Here is a 24,940-nt window from a genome sequence, read left to right as displayed (position 1 = left end):
CCCCTCTCTGTCTTCCCCTCTTCTCTCCATTTCTCTCTGTCCTATACAACAATGATGACAACAATAAAAAAACTATAGCAATAAAACAAGGGTGACAAAAGGGAATAAATTTTTTAAAGAAGTCTTTTTTTTCTTTTTTATTATTTTTATTTATTTCCTTTTGTTGCCCTTGTTTTACTGTTGTAGTTATTATTGTTATTGATGTTGTCATTGTTGGATAGGATAGAGAGAAATGGAGAGAGGAGGGGAAGACAGAGAAGGGAAGAGAAAGATCAGACACCTACAGACCTGCTTCACTGCCTGTTAAGCGACTCCCCTGCAGGTGGGATCCAGGGGCTTGAACTGGAATCCTTATGCCAGTCCTTGCACTTGGCACCACATGCGCTTAAGCCCTGCACTACCTCCCAACTCCCCCCCCAAAAAAAAAAAAAGTACTTCATGTTGAGTGAAATAAGTCAGAAACAGAAGGATGAATATGGGATGATCTCACTCTCAGGCAGAAGTTGAAAAACAGGATCAGAAAAGAAAACACAAGTAGAACCTGAAATGGAATTGGCATATCGCACCAAAGTAAAAGACTTTGGGGTGGGGGGGGGGAGAATACTGGTCCATGAAGGATGATAAATGACATAGTGGGGGTTGTATTGTTAAATGGGAAACTGGGGAATGTTATGCATGTACAAACTATTGTATTTACTGTTGTATGTAAAACATTAATTCCCCAATAAAGAAATTAAAAAAAAAAAGTCTTTTGAAAAAAATAAATAATGTGTATGTTCTACTGGCTGTTCCACCACCGGGCCCTCCAAATGGTTATAACAGCCATTTCAGTTTACATTTTTGTGTGTATATGTGTGTTTATTGGGCCATTTGTGTTTACTTGGACATGGACTACTCTGGGTTACACAAATAAGACCTTAAGTAAGACATAACTATGTACCTTTTCTGCCCAGGATAGATGAGAAACAAGATTTTTATCATACTATTTACTAAAATACATTTAAATATAAACAGGTCCAATTCTATACCAAATAAAGCAAAGTAGATAAAAATCTTATGTATAAAGGATATGTTATTAATCTTCTGGTTCATGTGTTTACCTACACTTTTCCTTTGGTCTTCTGTTATACTAGCTAATGCATATCTGACAAGAGCTAAAACACAGAAATAGTCTGAATGTCACAAGTCATTTTATAAGTTCCTTTAAATTTATTTTATGTACATAAGCACATTTTATATGAAATGTGTACTTAAATATGTCTTATTTTTTAAAATTTTTAGGGAAAAAATTTTGGTTACTCCTAGGGCTTCACTGCTCTGAGATTTTTTCAGATATATATACACACACACACACATATATGAGAATGGACCACACCACCAAAGTTTCCTCCAATGTAGCAGAGCTCAGGCTCAAACCTGAGTGATACATATGGCATTACTATCCAAGTGAGCTATTTTACTGGCCCTCCCCCCAATTTTTTTTAACATTTTAAAAAATATTTATTTATTTATTCATTTATTTGAGACAGAGAGAAATTGAGAAGGGAGGAGGAGATAGAGAAAGAGAGAGACACCTACAGCCCTACTTTACTACTCATGACACTTTCCCCCATAGGTGGGGACCAGGGGCTTGAACTTGGGTTCTTGCACACTGTAATATGTGCACTTAAAGTGTATCACCGCCTGGCCCCAGCCCTAAAATTTATTAGTGACTTAATAGTTGTGTACAAAATAGCTCCACACCTTACCCACCACCAATGTTCTGTGCTCCTACCCACCCAAAGGCGACCCCCATAGTTATCACACATTTTGAAGAGATCATTTGGTTGCTTCTTTTCTCTCTCTCATTTCATTTTATTTGCTAGGATAGAGAGAAACTGAAAGGGGAGGAAGATAGGAGGAGAGACAGACACCTGCAGTGCTGTTCTAGCACTCATGAAGCTTTTGGTAGGTACCAGGGGCTTCAACTTGGGTCCTTGCGCAATTAATGATTGTGCTTAACCAGGTTTGCCATTATCTACCCAGTTGCTTATTTATTTTATTTTATTTTATTTATTTATTCCCTTTTGTTGCCCTTGTTGTTTTATTGTTGTAGTTATTATTGTTGTTGTTGTCGTTGTTGGATAGGACAGAGAGAAATGGAGAGAGGAGGGGAAGACAGAGAGGAGGAGAGAAAGATAGACACCTGCAGACCTGCTTCACCCCCTGTGAAGCGACTCCCCTGCAGGTGGGGAGCCGGGGTTGGAACCGGGATCCTTATGCCAGTCCTTGTGCTTTGCACCACCTGCGCTTAACCCACTGTGCTACAGCCCGACTCCCCCCCCCCTTTTTTTTTTTGGCAAGTTCATGTGATTCGATTCTCTGGTTTTCACATATGAGTGAAACCATTCTGTAGTTATTGGTCACCTCTTAACTTCACTAAGCATTTGTTTTAAATGTTTAATGTACAAAACTTGCCTAGTCATACTGTTCAGAGTATATTCATTTCTTTAATGTTCCTCTTTCCTTCCTTTCCCATTATCACCAGTCTGACTGTAACTTTCCCATTATGTTATTTTTAAAAATATTTTTGTCTGCATGCACACTCACCCGCATATGGCCTTCTCTCTCTCTTTCTTTCTCTCTCTCGGCGAATTCTAAATGCAGTAACCACTTTGCAGAACTGACTTTACTAAGTAGTAAATGTATTTTCAATAAGTAATCCATTCATCAGCTAAACAGTACTCATATTCCTGTTTATTTTATCCACTGCGCCATTTCCCAGACTCCTGTTTATTATTTTAGACCAGGTCATTCACAAACATTCAGAAATGTTGGGATAAAGGAACTTGTGGAATTCAGGGCTAGAAGGAGGAGAATCCTAGGGATGGAAGAATTTCTGTAATTCAGAAGTAAAAGACTATTTTAAGTTAGCTTCCATTCATTTATAGAATGAATGAAAACAGGAACCAAATGGACATCATGACATACCTTTTCACCTTTTTTTTTTAAAAAGAATTTTGTTTCTTTATTCATGAGAAAGATAGGCAGAGAGAGAAAGAACTAGACAACACTCTGGCACATGTGCTGCCAGGGATTGAACTCAGGATCTCATGGTTGAGAATCCAATGCTTTATCTACTGTGCCACCTCCAGGACCACACAGTTTTTTTTGTTGTTGTTTTAATAAAATGTTATAGACTTTGGGTAGTGCATACCTAATGCTCCTATGTTACTTTTTGGAAAATACTATTTATCCATAACGTAATAACTCAGTTATAAAAAGTGTGTAAGAGGGGCTGGGTGGTGACACGCCTAGTTGAGCCACACCTATTACCATGTGCAAGGACCCAGATTCAAGCCCCTGGGCCCTACCTGCAGGGGCAAAGTTTCACCACTCTCAATTCCCCATCTCTCTCAACTTCTCTCTATCCTATCAAGTAAAAAGAAGAGTTTTTTTTCTGTCCCCAGGGCTATCACTGGGGGCTCGGTGCCTTCATGATCATACAAATCCACTGCTCCTCAAGCCGATCTTTTTTCCATTGCTGTTGCTGTTGTTGGATCGGACAAAGAGAAATTGAGAGAAAGATAGAAACCTACAGACCTACTTCACCACTTGCAAAACAACTCCTCTGCAGGTGGGGAGCTGGGGGCTTGAACTGGGATCCTTGCACTTTGTACTATGTGTGCTTAACCCAGTGCACTACTGCCTGGCCCCCAAGAGAATTTTTTAAAAGGAAAGAAATTGCCACTGGGAGTAGTGAATTTGTAGTGCAGCCACTGAGCTCCACCAATAACCCTGGTGGCAATATTTTAAAATATTGTGCATAAAAAGTGCATAAAAAAGTAAATTATTGGGGGCCAATGAGGCAGCTCCTCTAGGATAGCACCTGTTTTGCTGTGTGCAGAATATAGGTTTGAGCCCCTGGAACAGCACAGACAAGTACTATGAAGCTTGGGAAAGCTTTAGTGCTGTGACTCCCCCCCAACTCCACACCCCCACCCACACTTTTCCTATCTGTAAAAGTTGGCCCAGAGTGGTGAGATATAAGTCTCAATTAAACAAACAAAAAACTCAGTTTCTGGGGGTTGGGCAGTAGCGCAGTTGGTTAAGCGCACGTAGCACGAAGCACAAGGACCAGCAGAAGGATCCCGGTTCTCCACCTGTAGGGGAGTCGCTTAACAGGCAGTGAAGCAGGTCTGCAGGTGTCTATCTTCCTCTCCCCCTCTATCTTCCTCTTCTCCATTTCTCTCTGTCCTATCCAACAACAACGACATCAGTAACAACAATGGTAATAACCACAACTATGGTAAAACAACCAAACAACCAGGGTAACACAAGGGAAAAAATGGCCTCCAGGAGCAGTGGCTTCGTGGTGCAGGCACTGAGCCCCGGCAATAACCCTGGAGGCAAAAAAAAAAAAAGTTTCCATGAGAGGATTCTTTGTATACCCTTATGGGAGGACAACTTAGTAGTGGGGATTACTCTGGTTGCAAGCAGGTAGCAGTATCTCCTAGGGCCTGGCTGGGTTTCAAGCAGGATAGAACATCAAGGGGCAACTGGTTTCCCAGATGACAAGACTGGAACTAATGTTTAAAATGAGTTGGGAGTTGGGCTGTAGCACAGCAGGTTAAGCGCAGGTGGCGCAAAGGACCGGCATAAGGATCCCGGTTCAAATCCCAGCTCCCCACCTGCAGGGGAGTCGCTTCACAGGCGGTGAAGCAGGTCTGCAGGTGTCTATCTTTCTCTCCTCCTCTCTGTCTTCCCCTCCTCTCTCCATTTCTCTCTGTCCTATCCAACAATGACAACAACAATAATAACTACAACAATAAAACAACAAGGGCAACAAAAGGGAATAAATAAATAAAATATTTTTAAAATAAATAAATTAATTAAATAAAATGAGTTGCTGTCTCCATATTGCTTTCTGTCTTTTAGTCATGTTCTTGTATTTAGTGACATGACACATATGCCTGAGTTTCTTATAGAGCAGGCTACAGAAGTATGTTTAAAAATGTTTATTTTTTATATGTTTATTACAGAAGTATGTTTACTGGATGATATACTTGCTTTTGTTGTGCCTTTCAGAATGAAAGCCATAGAGAGTCCCAACAAAGATGATGATACCCAATGGTTGACCTACTGGGTAGTGTATGGTGTGTTCAGCATTGTGGAATTCTTCTCTGACCTCTTCCTGTCATGGTTCCCCTTTTACTACATGCTGAAGGTAGGTTGAACACCTAACTACAATGTTTCCTTTCAGCTACCTATTTGCTTTGCTACCAACCACTAAAATAAACTTTCAGGGCCATTAGAGTAGCAGTAGGGAAAAAAAATTGCTTGAATGTTGTACATCTGTGACTTACATAAACAGCACAACAGGACTTGACATGTTTAGAATGCCATCGTTTGTATACCACTTTGGAAACAACCAAACCTGTTGTGTGTTCATGTGTGTTTGATAATAGCAAAGGATGGAAATACTGTGACTAGTACAAGCATGCATTCTGAGATCCTATCTTCATGCAGTGTTTTCTATATTTGATGTGAAGCACTGCAAACTTTACTAGGCCATTAGTCATTCACAGTGGTAAGCTGCAGTCTTATTTCCTCCCTTATCCTTATCACACACCTGCAGCCTTTCCTGTGTCTCCATCCTTCTCAAGTGTCTGGGTCAGAATCTTGGTTAGATGAATCTTCACCGGGGCCAGGTGGTGGCACACCTGGTTGAGCGCACATGTTACAGTGTACAAGGACCCAGGTTCGAATCCCTGGTCCCCACCTGCAGGGTGAAAGCTTCACAAGTGGTGAAGTAGGGCTGCAGGTGTCTCTGTTTCTCTCTCCTCTATCACCCTTTCCCTCTTGGTTTCTGGCTGTCTCTATCCAATATTCCCTCTTGGTTTCTGGCTGTCTCTATCCAATAAATAAATTGTTGGGGCTCACGTGGGGTGACTCTCAACCAGGAAGGTAAGCTTATGGGTTCCCCCTCACTAGCTCGAGGGCTCAACGATATAGACAAGAGACACCGGGGAGGATTCTGGTACGAACACTCTCCTTTATTTGGGGGTGGGCTTGGGTTTATATAGAGATTTAAACAAAGAACATTTTTCAAATATGTCATAAATTACAGGTTTCTTAAAGGTCAGCTTGCCCCTATGGTAGGGGGCTGGTATGACAAGAATTGATGCGATACATAAAGGTCAAGACAATTATTCTCCATGATGCAAACAGGTTAATTATCTAAAGGCATTTGAGAGAAGCATAGGGGTTAAACCAGCAGGGTGAGATAGAAAGAAGATAAACAAGGCTTGATGTAAATCATAGATATTAAAGACCATAAGGAAATATAATTTTGGGGGCTTCACTCTCTGTTGTCGAGGAGGTGTTTGATGGAGTGTGTTCTCCTTTGTGATCAAAAGTGAGGTTATTATGTAAACTCTGGGTGACTATGTGAACTTTGAATGAACCTTAAAGCAGGCAGCCATGTGGCCTGGTGCTAGCAGGAGAAACTGTGAGATCTCTGAGGGCTTGAGAGTCTTACAAGGGGAAACAGTCTGGGAGACATTTTCCCCTTTGCTCATCTCTATGAGAGAGGCTAACAAGGGGGTGTGTTTTCCAGACCTCCATCCAAGGATGGGGGAAGTTTTCCCTAAGCTCTACCAAGCTTTCACATAGTCCCATAATAAATAGAGGTAATTTAAAAAAAATTAAATATTTACCACTTGCCTTATTATAACTTTGTTAAAATTTTTATTTATTTTATTATTGGATAGAGACAAAGAAATTGAGAAGGGGGAGGGAGAGAGACACCTGCAGCCCTACTTCACCATTTGTGAAGCTTTGCCCCTGCAGGTGGGGGCAGCGGCTTGAACCTGGGTCCTTGTGCACTATAACGTCAGTGCTTAACCAGGTGTGGCATCGCCTGGCCCCCTTACTAGAACTTCATTAATACTGTCTGTTTGGGTCATAGAGAGCACATGTAATGCACACGTAGTGTCTTTGTAGTCCTTTGTTTCCACTAGAACTAATACTTGTGTTTTTTTTTTTTTTAACTTACATCTAGTATCCTTACTACTTTGGTTTACCCTACTTTTCCCATTTACTTTTTGATTAAATTTTATAATCTAAGAAAGTTTAGATATAGGAAGTACTTTAATCTTTTGACTTGTCTTATTCATCACTACATTCACATCATCTTGATTTTTAATTTTGGATAACTAGAGATACATTTTTTCCTCTTTCTCCTGCCTTATCTATTTAAAAAAAAACAATTATTTGTACTTTCCTTATTCCTGGGAGATTTTTCTCAACCCAACCTTCAGTTTTCAAGATTTCATTTTAGACTTAATGTTTTTACTATTTCACATCACTCTTATTTAAAATCGCTGTGTTTCTTTTACTATAGTTAGAAGTCCAGTTGAAAATTCTTGGCTACCATCTTGGATGGAGCTTGAAGGAGTTAATTGACATAAACCAGAAAGAGAAAGATGAGTATAGGATGATCCCATTCATAAACAGAAGTTGAGAAAGAACAGAAAGGGAAACACAAAACAGAATTTGGACTGGGTTTGGAGTATTGCACCAAAATAAAAACTCGGGGGGGGGGGGATAGATTTTCAGCTTGTCGGGGGTGGGAGTATGGACAGATCTTTGGTGGTGGGAGTGGTATTAATCTATAGAAAGAATAAAAGAAAAGAAAGAAAGAAGAAGGAAGGAAGGGAGGGAAAGAAAGAAAGAAAAGGAAAGAAGAGAAAGTGAGAGAGGGAGAGAAAGATCTTGGATATTCGGTTTGTTTCTATGGGTGACAGAACCTGTAATCATTTTCTTTCTTTTGAAATGGTTGTACTTTTGACATATTTTGTTATTTAGGTTTGTAAGCTCATTTTTTTTGTATAGACATCAGTTCTATTGGACACTAGAATAGAAAGACCACACCATGGGTGAGAGTCCTAGTGGGGTATCCCAGGTAACAGGGGAGCCACCATTATTCATTATTCACGAGTCTCCCAACAATCAGTAGAAAGAGGTACCTCTGAGTTATAGTGGCAGCTTGAAAGATTGAGAGGGTAGCCTTTGGGTATTTAATACTCACCTGTTTCCTTGGTGCCTCACTTCATGAATGGTGGAGTAATGCTATGTTGTCTCATAATTTTAAATTTGGATATGCCATATTGTAAACTTCAGTAGCCCTTAATATCATCTATATAATGGTAGCAAAATCACAATGCGCGGGGCCCCTTGCCTCCAGGGCTATTGCTGGGGCTCAATGCCAGCACTACAAATTACTACTCCTGGCGGCCATTTTTCACATTTTATAGGACTGAGAGAGGAAGGAGAGATAAAAATTGAGAAAGGAAGATAGATATCTACAGAGTTGCCTCCCATAGGTGGGGAGCCAGGGGCTTGAACCCAGATCTTTGTATGGGCCCTTGCGCTTAGTACTATATGTGCTCAACCCAGTGTGCCACAGCCCAGTCCCAACGATGCCATCTTTAATGGGGGGAAAAAAATAAAAGGAAAAGTTGGTTTTTGCCTGGGCCTGCCTGCTGCTATTTTGAATGGAATCTTGCCAAGAGAACCACCCATACCAATGTTTGACCTCAATCTATAAAACATTAACAAGCTGACTTCCAGCTTGCCTCTGGTTTCCTTTGCTGGTAGAGGCTCTGGAGCTTGAGAATAGATCCTGAATAAAAGACCTTCCAATGCCCATGTTCAATCCATGTTCAGAGAAGCAATTACAGAAGTCAGATCTCCCACCTTCTGCACATCATAAAGAATTTTGGTCCATACTCCCAGAGGGATAAAGAATAGAGATGCTTCCAGTGGAGGGGATAGGATATGGAACTCTGATGGTGGGGACTTTATGGAATTATACTCCTACTATCTTACAGTCCTATTAATCATTATTAAAAGGTTGGGCAGTGGCACACCCAGTTAAGCACACATAGAACAAAATGCAAGGACCCGTGCAAGGATCTGGGTTTGAGCCCCCAACACCCCATCTGCAACAGAGATACTTCACAAGCAGTGGAGCAGGTCTGCAGGTGTCAATCTCGCTCCTTCTCGGTCTCCCCTTCCTCTCTGTTTCTTTCTGTCTTATACAATAAAAATGGAAAAAATGGCCACCAGAAGCTGTGGAATCATAAGTCCCAGCAGCAATAACCTTGGAGGCAAAAAAATCAAATCACTAATAAATAATAATCATTAAATCATATCCACTATTTATTTATTTATTTATTTCCCTCCAGGGTTATTGCTGTGCCACAAATTTACTGCTCCTGGTGGCCATTTTTTTCTGTTTTGTTGTTGTTGTTAGATAGGACAGAGAGAAATTGAGAGAGGTGGGGAAGACAGAAATGGGGAGAGAAGGACACCTGCAGACCAACTTTACCACTTGTTAAGCATACCCCCCTGCTGGTAGGGAGCCAGGGGCTCAAACCAGGCTCCTTGAGCTGGTTGGTGGTCCTTGCTTCACACTATGTATGCTTAACCCAGTGCTCTACCTCCCCTGCAACCCCCCCCCTTATCTGTTTAATTTTAACTGCCTTGCAGCACATTTTCTTTCATAATAGCAAAATGGGTGCACCCATTAGTCTCCAGCTGCACAAAGTCATGGGTACATGAGAATAAGAGTGAATTTACTATTGATGTTCCAGAGAGATAATATATTTGAGGAGATTAGAAAAAAATGCTCTCTTTCTGTATCAGTGTCATATTCTGAATGTCTTTAGTGAACAAATTAAGAAAAAGCTTCTGTCTTGCAGAGTCTTTATGAGAGGTTCTTAGGACAGTATTCTGTAGTAGGGACTAGCATAGATCTTGTTAGTGTTGATATATATGTTGGCTGTTGGTTTTTAAAAATATTTTTATTTATTTATTATTGGATAGCGACAGAGGGAAATTGAGAGGATATAGAGAGGGAAAGAGACAGAAAGTCACCAGCAGCCCTATTTCACCACTTGTGAAGCTTTCCTCCTGCAGGTGGGGACAAGGGGCTTGAACCTGAGTCCTTGTGCACTTAACCAGGTGTATCACTGTCTGGCCCTTGTCAGTTCTAATTAATCCCAAATTGTGTATGTTAAGCATATTCCTACCTGGGGAATTCCTGTGAGGAAAACTCAGTTGCAACAGAATTATCTGGTCTGTTGCCATATAAGGTATTAATATGGGAATACTAGTAGTGCCAAGAATCCACTTATAGTAACCAGAATCTGTGAGAACTACAGGTAATAATAGTTATAGTTAGGGTTTCATCAGTTGATACTTTTGAGGTATTGTTTTTTTTAAGATTGTTTGAAGATTGAAGATTGTTTTTTTTAAATCATCTTGAGAGTTGAACTGTAATTATTTTTTTATTGATTCTATTTTTAATACCAGAAAGTTATCTCATTTGAGAACTGTAGATACTAAGGATGTAGGGAGAGAGCAGTAATTAGTTTACTGTCTCAAGACAATAGCTAGGAATTATCAAAAAGAACTAAATTAACTGCCTGCTGGATAGCCTACAAAGTCATCACATTGGAAAAGTATGAAGACACAAATACTTGACTTTTATCCTACCTAGTAGTCTTAATACATCCAGGAAAGATAAATGAACTCATTTTTCTAGATTACTGAGAGATTGATAACTACATAGTTATTTCAGAGACTTTAAACAACGAATGGTAGGACTATGTAATATTTTCTATACTTTCTTCAAGTGCATTAATTTGAGAGTGTCTTAAAATCCTGCAGAAGAGAAACGAAGTCTTAAGTTTGCTTTACTTAGCTAGTGTCATAAAGAAGACACATACTCTTCTAGTATTTAAAAAGAACTTCTATGTCACATTGATGCTTACAGTTAGTTCCTCTACACCAGTCATGTATTGTGGCTAAGCAGCAGAACACAGTGTTTCATGCATGAGCCCTGGCTTTTGACACCCACATGAGAAACAAAGACAAAACAAGTCAAATTCCCTGGATGTGGAATGGTCCTTTGGTTTGCCTGCATCTCATGAGACAGCTCATAAAATAAATGAATGAGTATTGATTGGTTCTAAATGTTATTTTATCCCTGTTAAATCTAGTTAAGTTATTGTTGTTATTGGTTGTTATATGCCCCAAATGCTTCTTGTTTTCTTCAAAATCTCTGATATATCAATTTAAAATCTGTGACTTGGGAAGTGACATAGTAGATAAAGTGTTGAACTTTAAGCATGAGGTTCAGAGTTCAAACCTATGTGGCAGAGTGATGCTATGGTTCCTACTCTTTCTCTTTCACCTCCCTCCCTCCTTCTTACTCTTTTCTTCCTATATTCTCTCTCCCCCTGTCCCCACAAATATTTAAAATGTTCATTAATGCCTATTTTCAACTGTAAAAACAGACAAGTAATTTGCACAAGATCTGCCCATTAATAAGTGGCAGAATCTGAGCTGAGACCCAATTTTCTCTTAGCTCCTCTTATCCTTTGTATTCTATAGTATCTCTATTAGAATTCTGGTTTGTTGGGTGAAGAAATCTGTATATAACTTTTACATGATTAAATTTTGTGTACTTTGATTCCTATTGTCACTAATGTCTACTTTGCTATCAGTTTTTTTTCTTTTCTTTGTAGTCCAGGCGTTTTAATATATTTTTGTATTGACTATGCCATGAATCCACAGGCATACTGGGTTTCAGCAGCTCAGGCTCATTTCCACAGGTTTCTGGTAGTATCCTTCACTTTGACTTTATAAGAACTTTTATAGTAGTATAAGGATTATGATCACATCTGTATATGTATTTGCGTATACACCTCATTGTATCTACCGCCAGAGTTCCTGTAGCATTACAACAAGTGTGTTTTTTATTAATTTTGATAGAGACAGAGAGAAAGTGAGAGAAAAGGGGGAAATAGAGGAAGTGAGTCTGGGAGCTTGAACCTGGGCCCTTATGTACGGTAGCTAATAATATGACAATTATTATTTTTCAGCTTTTAAGGTAGAATTCTTGTATTTCTAATCTGTCTAAGTAGAGCTATAAAGAAAGAGCCAGGGGGGGACCAGGTGGTGGCACACTGGGTTAAGCGCACACATTACAGTGTGAAGAACCCAGGTTCAAGCCCTGGTCACCACTTGTAGGGGAGGGGGAAAGCTCCACAAGTGGAAAAGTAGAGCTGTAGGCACTTCTCTATCTTTCCCTCTATCCCCCCCCCCAATTTCTCTGTCTCTATCCAATAGTGAAGAAGTATTTAGAAAAAAAATTTTTTTAAGTAAAGAAAGCCAAAAGTAATATTTACATTCAAAGTGAAAGATGATTCACAACTGACTGCAAAGTTAGACCTTTGAAAACAGAGAGTCCTCTAAGGGTAGAATTTAATGGCCAGGATGTTAACTTTCTGTAAAACTTCTATAAATACAAGAAATGTACCAAGCTAGGCCTACTGAGATATTAGGCCTATCTATAAGTTTGTACACATGCAAGTAGTACTGGGCTTCTGCAAAAATGGCTACTTAAGAGTTACAGTTAATAATGAAATCTTACTTAGCTATAAACTAAATAGTAGCTCAAATTAAAAAGGAGGTAATCTGATATACCTGGTATGCTTTCTTTCTTGTCTGTCTCAACTTCTTACTAGTCCATAGTCCCACTTTTTCCATTAAAATAAAGTCCACTTGTAGCCTGTAGGAAGCTACTGAAAAGAAGAGCAGAGGCACTGCCCTCTCCCATACTGCTGACAGTATATGCTGGAGGTGTACCCTGACTGTAACACACCGGCTTTCCTCTCATTCTGTGCAGTGCGGCTTCCTGCTGTGGTGCATGGCCCCCAGCCCTTCCAATGGCGCAGAGTTGCTCTACAGGCGCATCATCCGCCCTATCTTCCTGAAGCACGAATCCCAAGTAGACACAGTGGTGAAAGACTTGAAGGACAAAGCCAGAGAGACTGCAGATACCATCACTAAAGAAGGTAAGACTTGGGGACTTGCAGTGTTATAAGATACAGTACACTGGACCCAGCAATAGCTTGCTGCCTTCTTGTCTTGTCAATCATCCTCAGCCAAATGCCAAGGTGGTGCTAAGTTTCCTAAGGCTTCTTGCCTGTTGCCTTTGACTTTCCCCAAGACTCTTCCTCTGCTATATTTAATGTACCACTAGGCACTTTAGGGAGAATGACTTTCCTGCCGTGGGCAGATTTTAGAGCATTATCTTATATACAAGGATGGTCCCCTTAACTCATTTCATGTTGGACTGCTAAATAGGCTCATCACATGGTTCTGTAGGAGAATGAGCTCAAGCTCTCAACAGTTCTGATAACATTCAGCAGATATTTATCTATCAAGGCATTTAATATGTATCAGCATTCTGTAGCACTGAGGATGAAACAGTGACCCAGACAAACTACTCCCTGAATTAATTCAGGAAGCTTACAGTTGACAGAGGTATATACAGTATCATTTAAAGGTAAGTTATATAGGGCTCGGAGATAGCACAGTGCTGGCTCACCAGAGTATCACTCTTGAGGCCCCAGATACCCTAGGCTTGATCCCCAGTACCCCATAAGCCAGGGCTGAACAGTGCTTTTGTCTCTCTTATTATTAAAATAAATAAATCTTTTGGGGCCAGGCAGTGGTGCACTTGGCTGAGTGCACACATTATAATACACAAGGACCCAGGTTCAAGCCCCTGGTCCCCACCTGCAGGGAGAAAGCTCTGTGAGTGGTGAAGCAGGGCTGCAGGTATCTCTCTGTCTCTATATCATCTCCTTCCCTTTCAATTTCTGGCTATCTCTATCCAATAAATACAGATAATTAAAAAAAATAAATCTTAAAAAAATACAGGTATGTGCAAGGACCTGGGTTCAAACCCTCAGCCCCGCGCTCCCTGGTGGTCTAGTAGTCAAGATTCGGTGCACTCAAACTCTCAGCCTCCCACCTGTAGGGGTGAAGCTTCACAAGTGATTGAGTTATTGAGCTCAATCCAAGCTTTGAGCTGGAGAGGACTGAGTTAATGCGATTTAAAGGAGTAAATAGGGAGTCCAGCAGTAGTGCAGTGAGTTAAGCGCACGTGGTGTGAAGCACAAGGACTGGTGTAAGGATACTGGTTTGAGGTCCTGGCTCCCCACCTGCAGGGGAGTCACTTTGCAAGCAGTGAAGCAGGTCTGCAGGTGTCTATCTTTCTTTCCCCCTCTCTGTCTTGCCTTCTTCTCTCCATTTCTCTCTATCCTATCCAACAAGGATGGCATCAAGAACAGCAACAGTAACTACCACAATAAAAAAAAAAAAAACAAGGGCAACAAAAGGGAATATATAAATAAAGGAGTAAATAAAGAATTGAGTGCTGGACTTAACTTTGAAGTGTTTTTAAGATTCCTCCATGGAACAGTCACATTGGATGGATACAGAAACAGCTCTTGGCTTCTGGGAATATAAATTTGGGAGGGGTGTGTGTATACACACAGACACATAAACATAGTATAGTGAACATGAGATCGGTGAGGTCATTCATTAAAGGAGCAAATGTAGTTAGAAATGAGAAGGTCTGAGGACTGAACCTTGGGGCCTCTTCTGTTTGGAGACTTGGAACAAGAGAAACAACCAGCAAAGCAAACTGATAGGGAATGCTTAATTGAGAGACCAAGAAAGGGCTGGGCAGTTGTGTGTCTAGTAGAGTGTAGGAGATACCAAGAAAACCATAAAACAGGCATTTTTGAGCCCAGTGAACAATGTGCTTGGAAGGGGCAAAGCACTGTCACATGCTACAGACAGGTCAAATAAGAGGAGGAATGATTTAACAGTGAAGAACACACTAGTGATCTTGTCCAAACAGATTTTTGTAGAGTGGTGGGAATAGAATCTTAATTGTAATGTGTTTGAGAGAATGGGAGCAAAGGCAAGAGAGAATGTGAGAAAATTCTTGTAAAGAGGAGCAGAAGAATAGAATGGGGCTGTGTGTAACTGGAAAAAGGAAATAAGGCCCTAGGGAATTTTTATTATTATTTTATTTATTTTTTGTCTCAAATGTTATCTCTGGGGTTCGCTGCCTGCACTAGGAATCCACTGCTCCTGGAGGCCATTTTTTTGCCCTTGCTGTTAATATTGCTGTTGTTGGATAGGACAGAGAGAAGAGGGGAGGACAGTGGGAGAGAAGGACAGAAACCTGCAGACTTGCGGTGAAGCAACTCCCCTGCAAGTGGGGAGCCAGTGGCTAGATCTAGGCTGATCTTTGTGCTTTGTGCCATGTGCACTTAATCCACGGTGCCACTGCCCAGCCCCCTATTATTATTATTATTATATACTTATTTTTATGACAGAGAGAGAGAGCACAGAGTAGTACTGCTCAGCTCTGGCTTATAATGGTTCTGGTTACTGAATATGGGGCCTGCCTCTGGGACCTCAGGCTTGCAGCTCCTGTCCCCTTGGTCCTTTATTTTTTCTTTTTCTTTTCAGGTAAAGGAAACAAAGTATGGAGATTAGTGAGAGTATCCCCTTGCCCCTCAAAACATACAAGATTTTGCTAGGTCTTAAGCCAGAAGGCATAATAGTTTTAGAAATTGGAGAAAAGCAGTAGGTATTGAATTTCTTTTTTTTTTTTTTTTTTTTTAGCTCTGTGGTAATTAGAAAGTGGGAGAGGGGGCTGAGTGGTGGGCAGCCAGTTAAGTACACTGTATGAAGTGCAAGGATCCTGGTTAGAGCCCCTGGCTCACCACCTGCAGTGGGGCTCAGCAATAACCCTAGACGGCATAAAAAAAAAAAAAGGGAGGTGACTTGGCCCCTGTAGAAGTTCAAGAACCCTTACAGTTCTCAATAACATTCATCTCCCCAAAGAATAATCCTCTAAACTGCTATTTCTATGTACAAAGCACGAATCTACTTCAATATATATTTCTACTATTTTAAGACTTTATAGCCTTCATTTCCTTCCACTTTGGGATCATCAGTTTATTTTTATACTGTCTTTTCTATTCTTTGTCCTTAGCTAGCAACATTTTAATTAAATTGCTACCAGGGTTATTACTCAGGTGCCTACACCACAGGTTCACTACTCCTGGTGGCTGTTTTCTGTTTGTTTGTTTGGATAGAGAGAGAAATTGAGAGGGAAGGGAGATAGAAAAAGAGAGACACTTGCAGCACTGCTTCACCACTCTCAAGGCTGCCAATGATATGCTCCCCTCTCCATCCCCCTTGCATGGCAACATGTGCATTCACCCTGTATGTCACCACCTGGGCCCCCAGCGACTACTCAGCATCATTTGTTTGGTCCACCCACATTAAAACAGTAGTGTCAGTTTCACAGTTCTCTGAGATTATGAGTGTTTTTTACCTAGATGTGATACATTCCTTAGGAATATATGAATGGAAGTAAGTTAGGAGGTACTTATTACATGCCAGTACATTTTTAGACTTTACTCAAAGCTTCTTGATTCTCTAGGAAGTAAATTTCAAAGGACTAGTCATGAAACAAGGTATATTTTCATTTGGTTTACCAGAGCACTGCTCAGCTGTAGTTCCTGTTGGCAGCAGAGACAGAACCTGGGACTTCAGAACCTCAGGCATTTAAACCATTTTGCATAACCATTATTCTCTCCCAACTTGGATTGATTTCTTTTCTTCCTTCTTTTTTCATATATTTTTTAATGAGAATAAAGACACCAGAGCACTGCTCATCTCTGACTTACGGTGGTGTTAGGGATTGAGTCTGGGACTTTGGAACTTCAGGCATGAATCTTTTTTGTAGAACCATTATACTGTCTCTCCAGCCCTGGATTTCCTGAACTTTTTAAGAAACTGTCTTGAGGGAAGGGAGCACAGGTGTCAGGCAGCACGTGAAAAGGGAAGGATTCCTTACCTGTGAGCTTCATCAACAGCTGCAGGCCTTGGAAGCTTCCAGACTTCCCTGCAGCCCTTACCTCCACCTCACACATCACATTCCAAGCCATGTGGAAGTTAGAAAAGAGAAAGCTTAGGGTGAGGGAAGTAACATAAGAAATAGTGTAATGACTATGCAAACAGACTCTCATGCCTTAAGGCTCCAAGGTCTCAGGTTTATTCCCCTTCTCCCCACCACCACAAGCCAGAACTGAGCAGTGCTCTGGTAAATTAAAAAAAAAAAAAAAAAAAAAAAAAAGAAGAAAGAAAAGGGAAAGCTTAATTTCCTAGATTGATGAACATGGTATCATACCACCATCTGGAAGTCTTGCAGCAAGTTCTATCAAGGCAAAAATAGTAGCACAGTGAGAAAGCATAAATATACCTCTATATCTGGAATCTGGGAGTGAAGAATTCTGTTTTTGTCATTTAAAAATTTTTTTAAAATATTTATTTTCTCTTTTTGTTGCCCTTTTTATTGTAGTTATTATTGTTGCTGTTATTGATGTCATCATTTTTGGATAAGACAGAAATGGAAAGAGGAGGGGATGACAGAGAAGGGGAGAGAAAGACAGACACCAGCAGACCTGCTTCACTGCTTGTGAAGGTCCCTGTAGGTGGGGAGCCAGGGGCTCGAACCTTATGCCGGTCCTTGCGATTTGCACCACCTGCGCTTAACCCGCTGCGTTACCACCCGACTCCTGATTTTAGTTATTTTTAGATCAACGACCTAGTTGTCATCAGAGGAGACACCGTGAGATCTTAGATTTTCTAGACTGTACAGGGGAAACCTATACAACCATATACTCCTCCTGTTTGTGATGAAAGGATGACCGGCAGGTAGCATACATGGCACAGCCATTACAAAGGGGTGAACTTTTATGGTCTTTAAGAAACTGCTGCTGAGTGGGGGGTACACCCAGTTGAGTGATTGCTATTATCATGCGTGAGGACCTGGATTCAAATCCCAGTCCTCACCTGCAGGGGAGACAGTTCACATATGGTGAAGCATGCTATTCAAGTTCAAGGTACTGTGTGTGTGTTTTTTTTTTTTAATCACATCTGTAGAGTAACCCCTTGGATATTTGCTTCTGTTGGTATACACTATTAGTGTGGTAGTCACTGTATACATGTCCTAGTTACTAGGTTAATTTTAAGTGGATTAACATGTTTTATAAATTTGCCACTGAAGTCAATAAAACAACTTTTTAAAAGAAACCCAGAAAAACAATTTAAGTGCAGGGCTGTAGTTGTCTTTCTCCCTGTCTCCTCCTCCTCTCTCATTTCCTCTATCAAATTAAAAAATAAATAAAAATAGAAGAGGAGAAAAGAGATGGCCACTGGGAACAGTGGATTCAATATGCAAGCACTGAGCCCGAGCTGGTTGCAAAAAAATAAAAAATAATAAAAGTTTTAAAAAATGCTGCTGGGGGGCCAGGTGGTAGTATACATGGTTGAGCACACGTTACAGTGCACAATGACCCAGGTTCATGATGCTGCTCCCCACCTACCAGGGGAAAACTTTGCGAGTGGTGAAGCAGGACTGCAGATGTTTTTCTGAATCTCTCCCTTTCTATCACCCCCTTCCCTCTCGATTTCTGGCTGTCTCTATCCAATAAATATAGTAATAAAAAAAATTTTTTTAATGCTGCTTATTTACTAAGATTTGTGCCGTGAATAGGCTATTTCCTGGAAACTCGGGCTTGACCACAGCCCTCAGTTTGTTACCATCTGAACATGAATCATTCTAGTTATTTGGTAACCACATTAGGCACAGACTTGTGTTGCCAATAGTTTTACCATTTTTTTTTTTCCTTCCTAACAGCCAAGAAAGCTGCGGTGAATTTACTGGGTGATGAAAAGAAGAGCACTTAGACCACTGACTTGATGAGCCTTTTCTCCCCTCTCTAGACCTTCCTGTATTACAACTTGATGTTATGTTATAGATTATGGTATAATCATTTGAGTAATGTTGCCTTGGAAACATTTTCATATAGTAAAAAAAAAAAAGGAACTTTTGGCTTACTTTTATTGTCTATATACATAGGACAATTTAAATTTAATGCAATGGGCAGTGTCCAAATTTTTGGAAAATGTTTTGCCTTTGGACAGAAAGAAGTATGCTACTGACCTGCAAGAAATAAAAACTCAAAGTTTGGCTTTGTATTTCACTGGACTCTCTGCATGCATTTTTTCTGTATTTAGGTTTAGGAGACTCTGTGTGGGTCTGCTTGTAGTGTACAATTTTGTATGAAATGTTTTTAATGCATACATATATGTAGGGAAATGTTACAAACTTTTACATACATAATGCTGATGGGGAGGACCTGCCCAAAAAACTGAACACTCCCATTATGCTGGTGTGATATGCTGAGAAAAGAGTTCATAAAACTAAGACAAAATAGAATTTCAAAAGAAATGATAAATAAAGTTAAATGGAGGGTAGCCTGGTTGTTTTCCTAATGTAGCAACTTTGTCAAGCAGTTTGTACATACACACATCAGTACTTATGGCTCCCAATTCCCTGTAGAACTAGTAATAATGTCTTATGGCTTTAAAAAATCTGCTTGTAAGCTCTGGATAGTTTGTCTTTAAGATACTAAAATGAAAACCCTCCTTTTCCATGAAACTGTACAGTGGAGTAACATGTTGGTTTTATCTTCTTTCCCCCAGTCCTTAAAAAATCCAGGGACATCCAGAGCCTTGCCTACTAATGATTACTTATATGTTCTTGTTTGAGTCATTAGTAATTTCATGATAATGACAATATACCAGTTTCTAAGAGCAGTTCTGGGACACTGAAAGACGTCTGATGTAACCTAGAATCTAGCTGGCAGTGGTATTTGAGTTATTGCCTTCACCTTCTTTCTTTGGCCTTTAAGAGCTAACGTAAGAGAACTTACCAGTCAGAATTATACTCAGGTCATTAAAATGCTATCATCTCTATGCTTTTTTGTAGTAAGCAGCACTTAATCACAAAGCAAAAAAGTTGAAGGTTAATATCTCCAGCTTGATCAAATAGTTTATAGAGGCTTTGACAACTTGTCTAGACTAGAAAAACTGAGCTTTACATCACCCTTCTGCTAGGATCATTTTGGATTAGACTAAATTAAAACAAGAATCTAACTTGTTAGGTTAAATTAAATATCCACACCATAAAATATTTAAGTCAGGGGCTGGGTGGTGGCGCACCTGGTTAAGCGCACGCGTTACAATGCACAAGGACGCAGGTTCGAGCCCCCAGTCCCCACCTGCAGGGGGAAAGCTTCACAAGTGTCTGCAGGTGTCTGTCTCTCACCCTCTCTATCCCTCCCTTCCCTCTCTATTTCTGACTATTTTTATTTATCCAATAAATAAAGATAATAAAAAATTTTTTTAAACAATTTAAGTAAAATGTTTCCTTTAGATAACAAGATCATAATAGTGCTTCTTGATGTTAAAAAAAAAACTATTAAGAGACATTATCACTCAACTGTATGGATAAGGGTTTTTTCCTTTTTTGAAAAAAGTGGTGAGCATAAGGAATCTTAGTAAACTTACCCTGAAAGGAGAAAAAATTAGAGAAAGCAAAGAAAATTGTTAGTGAGAAGAAATTAAAAAAAAATCTTGGAATATTTAAATTGTTTCTCAGTATCTGGTTACAGAAAAGTAAAAATCAGCAATATCTAGCATACAGAGTACATATTTAGAATTAACTGCTGGAGACATAAAAGTTACCACTGCTTATAATTGTCTGAAGGCCAATATGTGTAAAAGCTACAATAAGAAAATATATTTGAGTGGTCCTGGAGGTGGCACAGTGATAAAGCCTTGGACTCTCAAGCATGAGGTCCTGAGTTTGATCCATGGCAGCACACATGTGCCAGAGTGATGGCTGGGTCTTTCTCTTTCATCACTCTGATACATGTGCTGGCGGGGTTTGAACTCAGGACCTCATGCTTGAGAGTCTAGTGCCTTAGCCACTGCACCACCTCCCGGATCACCTCTCTTCTCATCTTATTCATAAATAAATAAAATCTTAATAAAAAAAATAAAGAAAGAAAATATATTTGAGACTGTAAGCCAGAGGTGAGCAGTGCTCTGGTAATAAATAAAATTTCTTTAAAAAAAAAAAAAAGAAAATATATTTGAATGCAGGTTTTTGTCCCCATTGCTTTCTCCCTACAGCACATTCTGCAAGTGATTTATGTTAACCATTACTGACCAGCTAAGTGTACAGACAGACTAATAACAGAAGTTAGGAGTTGACAGTTCTCAATGTAGATTTTCCAATGATATATATTGTCATGGCGATAGCATTATAAAAAAATAATAATTGAGCCTGTGTCTGTTTAACTAGAAGCATTGATTTGTACAGAAATGGTATTTCAGGGGTATGTAAAGTCACAGAATCCCTGTAGTAGTTTCTCCCCTAATGAAAGGTTTTTAGATCGAGAGTCTATCATGCCTGTAAGATAAGTTACCATCTATTTTGAAGATATATATAATGAGTGGAAGTGGACATAAATAAAATTTCATTATCTAATTGAATTGTTACATTTTGTTTTATTTTTGCGAGGCTTTAAACAAATCCACAGTTGGGACTCTTGGCCAAGATGGCAGCAGACTAACTGTCCCTGTTTACTCCTGTCACCGCCAACATAACTACAACCTACGAAGAAAATCAGCAACAAAAATGGGTTTGGAGATTAGATGAACTAACAACAGAGAGAAAAGTCCAGAATTCAGGCAGTGAGGACAGGGGGACTCATAAGAAAAGTGAAACTTCTCTCCCTGCTTATTTTCATGGTGTTGGGAGTATCCCTGCCACACATGCTTCAGTCACCTTGTCACCTTTGCAGACTACATACTAATGGGAAGACATAATTTGCCCAAATATCAGATCAAAACAGCTTAAAATCCCAAATTCAACAGAGCTATAGAAGGTAATGTAAAAGCAGCCACCCAAAGATAGCAAAACAAAATATACACACACACACACTCTCTCTCTCATTCTCTCAAACAAATGAAGACAGACTTCTGGAGGCATGTTTATGGAGTAGCAGTTGCTTCATGTCACTAACGTGATCAACTAGTTGAAGCAATGATAAATTACCTGAAAAATCAGCAAATTACAATTGAGATATCTTCAGAATCTCACTTAACTACAAGTGGGTGCAGGCCTACATGGTCAGTAGATGGAAAAGGGGTGAAGGAAACATTCTCAGGGGGCTGCGTGCTGGTACAACTGGCTGAATGCACGTTACAATGTGCAAGGACTAGGTTTGAGACCCTAGTCACCACCTGCATGGGGAAGGAAACCTTTGCAAGAGGTGAAACAGTGTTACAGATATCTCTCCCTCTCTGTCACCTCCTTCCCTCTTGATTTCTGGCTGTCTATATCCAATAAATAAACACAGATAATAAAAAATTTTATAAGAAAAAAATGAAACATTCTTAAGACTGAAGTCATTTATGAGGCAGCTGGTGCCATTTTGTTACGCAGCAGAGCACACTGTCAGCAGAGAAAGGTGGGGAATTTCTGGGTGCTTAATCTGTGAACTCAGGGGCATCAGGATATTGAACTGCCCACAAGGCCTCACCATTATTTAAGGGAAAAACCTGGTAAGAACTTAAACCATAGGGGGTCAGGTAATGGCACACCTGGTTAAGTGGAAGGTCCTACAAAAGGACCTATGTTTGATCCCCTGCTCCCTACCTGCCAGGGTGGGGGACGGGGGGGGGGGGGAGGACTCTTCACAAGAGGTGAAGCAGATTTGCAGGTGTCTATCTTTCCTAATCTACCCTTCCCCTCCTAATTTCTCTCTGTTCTATCTAATAAAATAGAAAGGGGAGGGCGGCCACCAGGAGCAGTGGATTCGTAGTGGCAGCACTGAGCCTCAGTGACAACCCTGGAGGCAAAAACAAAAAACAACCTAAACCATGTGGGGCTGCTCAAGGCCCAGCACCTGGCTAGGAAAATAAATGCAGCTTGTTCTCAGGAGAAAGCAATTCTCCCATGATGTTATATCCCAGAGGTGGGAAATATAGCAACAAGACCCTATATTGAGATCACAGGCACTAAACCAGCCTGATGACAAGTGATATTCTCCCTTTCCTCCTCCCCCACCAAGATATATAAATAGGGAAATCCAGCAGTGTAGCAATAGCACTGCTTTCTGGCTCAACAACAGAAGACACACTAAAAGCACAAGCTTAGAAGTACACTGATGTCTGAAATTACAAATGACTGGATACAGAGCTATAAAAAATGACATGGAGTCAGGCAGTAGTGCAGCAGGTTAAGCGCACATGGCTTTACTAACAAAGTTTATAAGACTGTCAAAGCGCCAACCTGCCTTCCCTGGGAAGATGACTTCACCAATGTGTCCTAGAACCCCACTTCACCAGAACTTCACTAGGGAAAGGTAGAGACAGGTTAGGGTGTTTTCTTATTTTAGTTTTTTTTATTTTTGTCATCCAAAGTTCTTATTTGGACCCATGCAAAGTAGTTAAATCTTTCCTCTACAAACTCCTCACAAGAATTCAACAGGATAAACCTTTGATTGCAGTACTTCAACAGCCTGGACTGCCACTCAGGGGCTACCTTTGCTGACTTTTGTTCTGAACTTCCATGAGTGCTGGGTTGTGACTGGGTTAGACACAGGTAAATCGACCAGCAGAGTCTCCAGGCTGACAAAAAGCCTTTTATCTATTATTTGCTTTTGTACCTGCACTCTTGGAGGTAAGCTCGGCTTGCAGAATAAACACCCAGCAACATAGAAGACTGGCACTTTCACCTAGATTCAGAGACTCTGAATATCTTTGTCCATGTTTATGCTAGAAGGAATTGTTGGGATATGAATTTAATTAGGCTGATGTCAAGAGCATATGACAGATGTGAAAACTCACAAGGGATTTTGAGTAGAAGAGATTATTTAAGCAAATTCCTGGTAGCAGTTCACCTTTTTGGCTCTTCTTCAGTTCAGCTCTGTTTCTGCTGCTCTTTGCCTGCTCGCCCTTCCCTCTAGAACCCATACCATGCTGCTTCCCCAGGATCTGAACACATGTATCTGAACTGTTAGCCAGCTTAAGGACTCATGGCTCCATGCCACATGGCTAGCCAGTCTTTCCCGTTTGCTTATTCTGCTACCTCAGTTTTTTGTTTTTGTTTTGCCTCCAGGGTTATTGCTGGGCTCAGTGCCTGCATCATGAATCCACTGCTCCTGGAGGCCACTTCTTCCCCCTTTTGTTTTTTGTTGCCCTTGTTGTTGTAGCCTTGTTGTGGTTATTGTTTTTGATGTCATTCATTGTTGGATAGGACAGAGAGAAATGGAGAGAGGAGGGGAAGACAGGGTGGAGGGGAGAGAAAGATAGACACCTGCAGACCTGCTTCACCGCCTAGGAAGCGACTCCCCTGCAGGTGGGGAGCAGGGGGCTCGAACCGGGATCCTCACACCGGTCCTTGCACTTCGCGCTATGTGCACTTAACCTGCTGCGCTACCACCCGACCTCCTGCTACTTCAGTCTTATGTACCTAAATAATCTGTGTTTATAATAAACTTCCCGTTTGTTAAACCTCCACAGAAATCTTTTTGCTTTTTAATTACTATGTGTCTGAAAGTCTTCCTGGAGCACTGAATCCCCAGAGATATCACTCTCATACAGTCAGATTACAGTCGAGATGCTGTTATGAAATTTTTTTTGAAGCAACACTTAGGCAACTGATAATTTGTGGTTAATGGTACTCAGAAAATTAAGTGAATAGAACCATAATTAGCTCCAAGAAGCACAAAACACAGGAAACGAAATTAACAAATTAACCTTAGCAGACATCAGTTTTTCTCAACCTTCAATGCACCTAAGAATCATTAAGGGTGGATCTAATTAAGTATCTTTGAATTCTGAATTGGATTCTGAGAAACTCTACTCCCTTCCTTCCTTCATTCATATATAGACAGAGAAACAAGAGAGGGAGACACAAGACATAATAGCACAGTTCAAACCTGGGACCTGCCCAAGGCAAAGCAAGTGCACTAAGATAGTTATCTTGCCAGCCTCCAGCCATCATTTTGATTTACCAAGAAAACTTTAATTATGCATCGATTACAACATTAACAAGACATAACAAAATGTAGCAAGTTTTGAAATCCTT

At 40.3% G+C, this 24,940-nt stretch overlaps 1 protein-coding gene and 1 long non-coding RNA gene across 2 annotated transcripts in view; both read left to right on the top strand.

Annotated features, from left to right (window-relative positions):
- REEP5 (receptor accessory protein 5) overlaps window positions 1–21,336 on the top strand; it is a 45,126-nt gene extending 23,790 nt beyond the window's left edge. Inside the window, exons 3-5 of the mRNA XM_007536047.3 lie at window positions 5,068–5,206; window positions 12,740–12,908; window positions 18,632–21,336. Of these exons, the coding sequence (XP_007536109.1) occupies window positions 5,068–5,206; window positions 12,740–12,908; window positions 18,632–18,681 (358 nt within the window). The 3' untranslated portion in view covers window positions 18,682–21,336. The remainder of the gene's footprint in view (window positions 1–5,067; window positions 5,207–12,739; window positions 12,909–18,631) is intronic.
- Window positions 12,924–14,254, top strand: LOC132541319 (uncharacterized). Its single transcript, XR_009552490.1, has 2 exons — window positions 12,924–13,217; window positions 13,263–14,254. It is a non-coding gene; the product is annotated as an uncharacterized LOC132541319 (long non-coding RNA).
- Window positions 21,337–24,940: the final 3,604 nt, after the last annotated feature.

Source organism: Erinaceus europaeus, chromosome 11 (genome assembly GCF_950295315.1).
Source record: "Erinaceus europaeus chromosome 11, mEriEur2.1, whole genome shotgun sequence".
Taxonomy (NCBI): Eukaryota; Metazoa; Chordata; class Mammalia; order Eulipotyphla; family Erinaceidae; genus Erinaceus; species Erinaceus europaeus.
The sequence above is the reverse complement of the archived record's forward strand: the minus strand, read 5'-3'. Positions and strand labels throughout refer to the sequence as shown.